This window comes from Meriones unguiculatus, chromosome 5 (assembly GCF_030254825.1).
Source record: "Meriones unguiculatus strain TT.TT164.6M chromosome 5, Bangor_MerUng_6.1, whole genome shotgun sequence".
NCBI classification, from domain to species: Eukaryota; Metazoa; Chordata; class Mammalia; order Rodentia; family Muridae; genus Meriones; species Meriones unguiculatus.
In genome coordinates this window covers 47,108,549-47,116,773 of record NC_083353.1, presented here as the reverse complement: position 1 = coordinate 47,116,773, position 8,225 = coordinate 47,108,549, and the positions used below count along the sequence as shown (strand labels likewise).

The following is an 8,225-nucleotide window of genomic DNA, read 5'->3' as shown; positions in this document are numbered from 1 at the left end:
AATTCTCTTGATGAAAAGACTGGCTGATGATATGGGACAGAATACTTCCAAACCCCTTGACTTGGTTCTGACACATTTTGGAGAAGTTAAGACTAGAATTCACGGTCTTTCAGTTGATGTTAGGAGAGGAAAAATGATGACTTTTTGCAGCTCAGAATGGCCCACCTTTAATGTGGGCTGGCCACCAGAAGAAACTTTCCACCTTCCCACCATCCTTGCAGTGGAAAATGGTATTTTTCAGCAAAAATGTGGGCACCCAGACCAATTTCCATATATTGTAGTCTGGAAAGACCTAATGATTCATCCACCTCCATGGATTAAGCCCTTTCTGACCCCCACTAACAATCCTCCCTCCAGAGACTCTACAAAACCAGAGGCCACTTCCCTGGCACCCTCACAGCCCCTTTACTCTATTTTTCAGGATGAGACAACCATGGAAATAATTTTTCCAACCCCTCCTCCTCCCACTCCTCAGCTAGCTCCAGCCCTTTATCCAGGTTCTGGCCCAGCACCAAAAACTCAGAGCCCCTTGGCAGCCTCTCCCTCGGGGAACCAGATGACTGGAGAACTCAGAATCCAAGTTCTCTGACAATTCTAGGGATTTGATTGATCTCATTGAAACTGTTCTTTTCACCCACCAGCCCACCTGGGATGATTTCAGCAGCTTTTTAAAGTTTTGTCTGCCATAGAGGAGTGCGGACATATTATATCAGAAATGCACAAAAATGTCCCAGACACTACAGGAGTCGAAACCACAGATGAAGGCCATACTGATGATTACTTTCCCTACAAGAGGCTCTTAAAGTGTCCACAGCAGCTTCTCAGGTAAGAAACTTGCAAGCCTCCATGGTCATAAAATAGTATTCAACAGGGAGCAAGATGTTCCTCCCTTGAAATTAATGCTAAAGGGAGTAAAAATTAGTTTTATAGTTTTGTCTGTTTGTTTTAAATATATAAGTTTACTATGTTCTATATATATTTTGATGTCTGATTATTGATTATTAAATGTATTAAGACTTTACATAATTTCGGTCCTGTATTAAAAACCAGGTTTATAAAAATAATAATGTTTAAAACTACATTCATATAAAATATTAAAACTGCACCTCCATGTGTTTGATTACAAGAACTTTTCTTACTGGCAGCCAACATCAAAATAATATAGTTGGTATTGATTTTAAAAGTACTGAATTGTTTGCATTGATAAAATCTGGTTTTGACTTTTAAAATTATGGTTGTATTTTGTGACTTCATTTCTAAAAGGGTACCTTATTTTGATATTGCAAAAACGAGTTTTAAAAAGTTATATTTCAGGTTATGAAATATTTTAAAGTTTATCAGGTATTTTAGACAATGACAGTGGGCATTCTAACAGAGAACTTGAAACAATTTCTCAGTCCTTTGGGGGAAGACAAAAGACTTTGGCATTTATTTTGTTAGTTTTACCAAGTGAAACCAAGCCATATGATTTGAACCAATTAAGAAAATTGTAGGGGCGGCCAAGATGGCGGCGCTGGGAGGACTCTCATTCTGAACAGCAGCACAGCAGGATCGGCACAGTGACCAGCAAGCAGAACTCGCGGCCATAAAACACACGTGACTGTGTTCCTCAGATGAGAGGATACCCCACGGTGGGGGGGTTCAATCAGCTTTAACTCACCCGGGTAAACCACAGAAGAGACCCTGGTTCCGCCAGGTGCTTGGTCACCAGCCCAGAGCTACACTCTAGCGTGATCTGGTCACTGTCCCAGACTGAACTGTGGGCCCACAACATCACAGACTGGATTTTCCAGTCGAGAGATAACCCCACGGAGCAGGAAACGATTGGGACCGACCTTAGGTCACCCAAACATCCCCTGGAAAAGACTCAGGTTCCACGGGCTCCCCTGGAGCCAGCCAGAGCCAGAGCCGGGGACCCAGGCGCCTGCATAGAGCCCTGCCTGCTCACCTGATTCGCCGCCTCAGATCGAACTGTGGGCCCCAGGGCACCAGAGACTCAGTTTCACCATTGGGTGCAAACCCACAGGGAGGGAAACGGCTGGACTGATCTCAGAGCACTCAGCTGATACCACCACCCCGAAAAGGTCTCGGGAAAATTACGCACTTTAGGCAGACGCCCAGGCTCCCAAAGGCCAGAAAAGCAGAGCCACGGGCGGGCATCTGTGCTGGTGGGTTCTACTCACCGCCACCCCAGACAGAATGGCAGTCCCCAAAGCAAAGCCTGGGTGTCCCTGGCAGGAGGAAACCCCCAGTGGGGGAATCATCAGGTCTAACTCTCAGGACACCCAGCACCAAAAGACTTTCTGGATTCACGCAGGCTCTAGGCTCTAGCTTTCTACTGCAGGCAGGAGTGTTGTGCTCAGCCACCATTATTGAGTACCCCTAGGGCACTGGGGCACACAGATGCATCCTCAGACCTACAAAAGCCAGAGAGCCATTACAGCAGCCCTCAGATACTGTGCCAAGGATCAACCAATTTCCCCTAGGTAGACTGACAAAACTGTAGGAAACCTGGTCCTGAAGAGTTTAATTTAGCCAGAATATAACTCCATTTTGAAATAAAGATTTTGACTGGGAACTGAATTCAGGTACCAGGAAATATCACAGAGTGTACACCTGGCAGAAAACAAAGTTAACTTTCCTAGCAACAGCCTGCAGGAAATATAATAGAATAAATGCTTCATAGAAAATAGAGACAAACTCTCTGGCAATAATCAATGGGAATCGGTTAAAAATCGGGTGGGAAAATTCTCCCCAATGTTTCAGATATGGTTTAGAAAAATAGCCATTGTGATTATATGCCTTAGCCATTGTGATTATATGCCTCAGAAAAGGTCACCCCGCCCTGCTAAACTTCACCCAATTCTGTAACGCCAAGGCTTGTGCCCCCCTCCTTGCTGCCATGGAAACCCCCTGCTCACAGACTTTCCCTTTAAAAATCCTGTTCACTCAGAGCTCGGGGTCCCACTTCTCTACTGCTGCGCCAGTGAGACTTGGGTCCCGAGTTTCGATCGCTCTCGTAATAAAGCTCTCTTGCAATTGCATCACGTCGTCTCCTGGTGGTCTCTGAGGGTCCCGTGAACTTGGCATAACAGTCTTTCAAAAGGGCTGCACCCACAGTGTCCAGACCAGAGCAGTGCCTGCAGCCGGCATCCCAGAAAGGGACACACAGCTTCTGGACCAGACTGAGGCACCCAGCCTCCAGACCAAAGCGGTGCCCTGAGGTGCCAAATCAACCCAGGTGCACATTCTCCAGGCCCTGAGTGGAGCACTCAGCCTCTGGCCCAGAGACTTGCTGGGCGCCCCTCTTACTTACCCGGACAGAACTGTGTGCCCCAGGATAACAGACTGAGTTTCCCTGTTGAGAGAAAACCCCACAGCTAGGGAATCAGCAGGTTCTTCAAGAGGACTGTACCTAGAAAACTGTAACAATAGCAGCAGCTCACTAAATTTATAACGGAAACCCAGCAGTGGGGCAGCTGTCTTGAGCACTTATATGGGTAAGAGGAGAGCTCCCCTGCCCAACAAAAACCTCAGCTACTACTCAGGGCTATACACCTGAGGTGAGCAGTGGCAATTCCTGAGAAACACTGGCCATACAGTGACCATAACCAAAAAGCAGAGGAGGACTCCTTCAGGAAAATCATCTTCAGGCCAAAGGGGTTTCTCCCTACATCAGGACTCCAGAAAGCACAGAAACTAACAGCCAACACCTAATACAGCCCAATGGGTAGAGGTCAGCGTAAAAGCTCAACCAAACAAAAGACAGAGCAATATGGCATCTCCAGAACCCAGCCATCCATGGGCAAGCAGCCCTGGACAACCCACCATAATAGAAAATCAAGATGACCTTACATCTATGCTGATGAAGAGAATAATAGAGGAAACAAATAAAATACGAAAAGAATTATAGGAAGATAAAACCAAACAGATCATGGCTATCCATAAAGAAAGGGAGGAAGTTAAAGACAAGCAGATTATGCCCATCCATGAAAAAATATGGGAAGATGCAGCCAAACAGTTTGCAGCCTTTAGAGAAGAAATAATTAAATCATTGAAAGAAGTAAAAGAAACAGAGTTGAAGGAACTAAAAGAAAAAGAGGAAAATACAATCAGACAGGTGAAGGGAGTAAACAAAACAAATCAAGACCTAAAGATAGAACTGGAAAAATTAAAGAAAACTCAAATGGAGGAAATAATGGAGAGGAAGAATTTAGGGAAGAAAACAGGAACTACAGAGATAAGCATAAACAACAGACTACAAGAGATGGAAGAAAGAATCTCAGGTGTAGAAGATAAAATGGAAGAAATCGATGTATCTGTCAAAGAAAATATTAAATCCAAAAAATTCTTGACACAGACCGTCCAAGAAATCGAAGATAATATGAAAAGACAAAACCTAAGAATAATAGGAATAGAGGAAAAAGAAGACTCCCTTCTCCAAGGACCAGAAAATATTTTCAACAAAATCATGGAAGAAAATTTCCCCAAGTTAAAGGAGAAGCCAATAAGAATACATGAGGCCTACAGAACATCCAACAAATTTGACCAGAAAAGAAAATCCTTCTGCAAGGGAAGGATTGCAAGGGAAAAATAAAGAATTTAAGTTAGCCTGGATATACTTAGCCTGAGTATAACTCCATTTTTTGAAATAAAGAGCCATCTTAACCTGAAGCTGAATTCAGGTACCTGGAAATATCACAAAATGTGCACCTGGCAGAAAACAAAGTTAACTCTCCTAGCAACAGCTTTCAGGAAATATCACAGAATAAATACTTCATAGAAAATAGAGACAATCTCCCTGGCAATAATCAATGAGAATTGGATGAGAATCATGTGGGAAAATTCTCCCCATGTTTCACATATAGATTAAAAGAATAGCCATTGTGATCATAAGTCTTAGGCAATTGTGCCTCAGAGAGGCATATGCCTTAGGCAATTGTGATTCAGAGGTCTCCTCAGCCCTCTAACTTTTACCTAATCCTGTAATGTCAAGGCATAGGACCCCATTTGCTGTTCTAGAAACATGTGACCTCCTGCTTTTCTCATGGAAACCCCCTGATCACAGACTTTCCCTTTAAAAACCCTGCTCACTTAGGGCTCAAGGTCCCACTTCTCTACTGCTGCATCAGTGAGACTTGCTTTCCGAGTTTGAGTGTTCTCTTAATAAAGCTCTCTTGATATTGCATTGTTTCGTCTCTGAGGTTCCCATTAACTTGGCATTACAATAGCACTGGAGCTGAGAGGAGGCTGAGAGCTTTTTCAAATTAAATTCTGTTGCTTTTGGGGAAGGTTATAATATAGCCCAGGCTGGCCTTACTTCACTGTAGCCAAGGCTGGCAGGCCTGAAGATTGCTCAAAGGCTGAACACAGGCTGGGATGCAACCTGGATCTCAAAGGTGTGAGGGGCCACCTGGGAATGAGAAACAACTGTGATTATTTGTATTGAAGCCAGGTGCAGGGAGCTCTTGAAGGGAGGGGTGAAGTGTTCTGAGAAGCAACCAGCTGTAAACTATCTACAACCAGCTGTAAACTATAGAGCAGAGTGATCTGATTTTCAGGTATAAGAACCCTGTGCTATGCATGTTCAGGGTCGTCTCCTGTCTCTGGAAGGGCGACCCTATCTCGATAGCAATAAAACCTCTTGCTTTGGCATCGAGCTGTGGTCTGTGAGAGTTCCTGGGAAAGGCGAGATCCTGAGATCCTGAGCAGTGAGACTCCAGGTCTTACAGGTGGACTTCTCTGCTTGCTCTGAGGACCTGAGATTAAGATGAGGACTATGGGGATTGGGAAAGGAGGAGGGAAGGACCCACATGGGGGGATACAAAATAAATAAAGTGTAATGAATAAAGAATTTTTAAAAAGATGAGGACTCTGAGAAAACCCTCATTGTTCAAGAAAATCTGTCATGTTTTAAAATTTGAAAAATCATATTTTGACAATTGTTTTCATTTTTAAAATTGTATTTTGCTTTAGTAGTTTTATTTATTTTTATTTTGTGTGCATGAATGCATGCCTGGTGCCTGCAGGATCAGAAACCATGAGATCCTCTTGAACTGGAGTTACTAACAGTTGTGAGCCTTCATCTAGAGGCTGGGAATTGAACTTTGGTCCTCTGCAAGGACAGCCAGTGTTCTTAACTCCTGAACCATCTCTCCATCCTCATTTTTCACTTTATTATTTCAGGGAAAATATACTTCATTGCTTGGTTAAGGTAACTGAACACATTTTTATTATGGTAAAGCACACACAACACAAGAATTTCCCATCTTCAGCATACTGCTTTCATTGATTACATTTTTACAATCTGCCTCCACCCAGCACGTCGCCCATGGCCATCTCTCCTCAGCTGAGGATGAGAGTCTGCTTTTGTTTCCACTCCTAGAAAGCTTCCAAGCTCTTCCTGATCCAAGTAGTCCACACAGAATTCGTTCTGCCTAGACTCTCATTGCAGTCAGTACAGTTGCTTCATGCCAATCTGTGTGGGACCATGTGCAGAATCTCCTCTTTTAAAGCTGGAATAACAGTCCAGTGCAGAAAAGCTGAACTCTGTTTATCCATCATCAGGACTGCGTTTTATACATAGATTCTATGTCTGTCTTTGTCTCTGTCTCTCTGTGTCTCTGTCTCTCACTCTGAGTGTGTGTGTGTGTGTGTGTGTATGCTAAGTGATTTGAACATTTCTGGATACTTGATAATTATAATAATAACTATTTACAAACCTCGTTTGGCAAAACAGAGATAGCTGAGGGATTTGAATAAATGAAGACTATCATAAGTTGTCACGTATTATAAATTGCTGTGGATAATCCAGACCCTAACAAGAGAGTCACTTTATGTCTCCCCAAAAGACACACTGGGAAGTACAAAAGACTTATGTATCTGACATGTGGTTTGTCTTTTATGTGTAGCATCCACACAGCATCCACACATCTCATAAGAAATAGGTTTAACAACAACAAAAAGACAACTCTGTAATTTCATTTAAACTGAGGCTCATGTAAACTACATTACAATTCATAGCTCTAATGCCAGTGTACTGGCTCATCTTAAGGAATCTTACCTATACCTGAGTAATATGATGTTTACCATCCTGCCATACATGGATCTAAAAATGTTAGTTATGTGCTTTTCAGTACTGAGAACCAAAAAAGGGCTGGCTGTGGCATCACCATGGGCTGTGAGAATATGGACACAAAACAAAATCAGATCATCATCTATACTTCTTAGGTAGGAGATGACGCTGTCCAAGGTGTACATAACCATAAAGAAATTCATGAGGCACAGGATGGTCCGTGTGGCTCTTTGTTCTGCAGATGGTCTGAGGGAAAGGCTGGCACTGTGGAGAAGCTGGGACTGGTTCTTATGTCTGCATAGGAAAGTCACCATGTACCCACTGGAGAGGGTCATAAGACCTACAAAGATGACATCCCTGGAGGTCAACAATATAAAAAATGTGTGATGGACAGAGTAGCTCATGGGCACAGCACAGCAAGATTGACTGAGGCATGTAAAACAAGGTGAGGTCAGATTAGGCGTTGCAGTTATGTATGTTATAAGGGGAATGCTAATGGATGAATAAAAGATACTCAGGAAAAGAAGGCAACCTAGCATGTGGTGTGGAGATTTATATTTGAATTTTGCTAGACGGAAACTGCTGGGACTGAGGGTGATGGCCTGGAGAATGCTGAGCAGGCTAGTGGCAAAACAAGAGAGGCTCCTAAAAGACCTGTACAAGAACATAACAAATTTGCATGTGGAATCACTCCATCTCTTCCCTGGCATAAAAATGTCTGTAGTTACTAAACTCACGACTAGCAGCATCAGTATGTGGATTAGGGCCAAGAGACTGATGGGAAGATCAGTGAGTCTGGGCCTCTGCCCAGGAATAAACATGAGGATGTGGAAGAGAAGAAGGAAGCTGTTGCCTGAGAGCCCAATCCCAGCTCCAGCATAAATGGTGTTTCTTACCATGGTGTTACCTGACAGTTTGTTGATTTTGTTCATTTTAAGACTGAAAGAAGCAGGTAGCAACTGTGAGGGGAGAACAGCAAGAAGATTCCTTAACACCAGTCTAGCCTTGCTCATCAGCTGCAGACAATGGCAGCTCCACTCTCCTTAGAAAGATGTTTATTTCACAGCTCTGCCTTATACCCCTTAAGATTGCCTTCATCTCAAAGTGCCCAGAAGGGATGCCCACTCTCTCCATTGTTCCGACACTTATG

The 8,225-nt window shown here is 43.4% G+C and overlaps 1 protein-coding gene across 1 annotated transcript; it reads right to left on the bottom strand.

Moving 5' to 3' along the window:
- Positions 1-7,059: 7,059 nt before the first annotated feature.
- Positions 7,060-8,007, bottom strand: LOC132654016 (vomeronasal type-1 receptor 54-like). The gene has a single exon (XM_060383318.1). The coding sequence runs from the start codon at positions 8,005-8,007 to the stop codon at positions 7,060-7,062; it is 948 nt and encodes a 315-aa protein (XP_060239301.1).
- Positions 8,008-8,225: the final 218 nt, after the last annotated feature.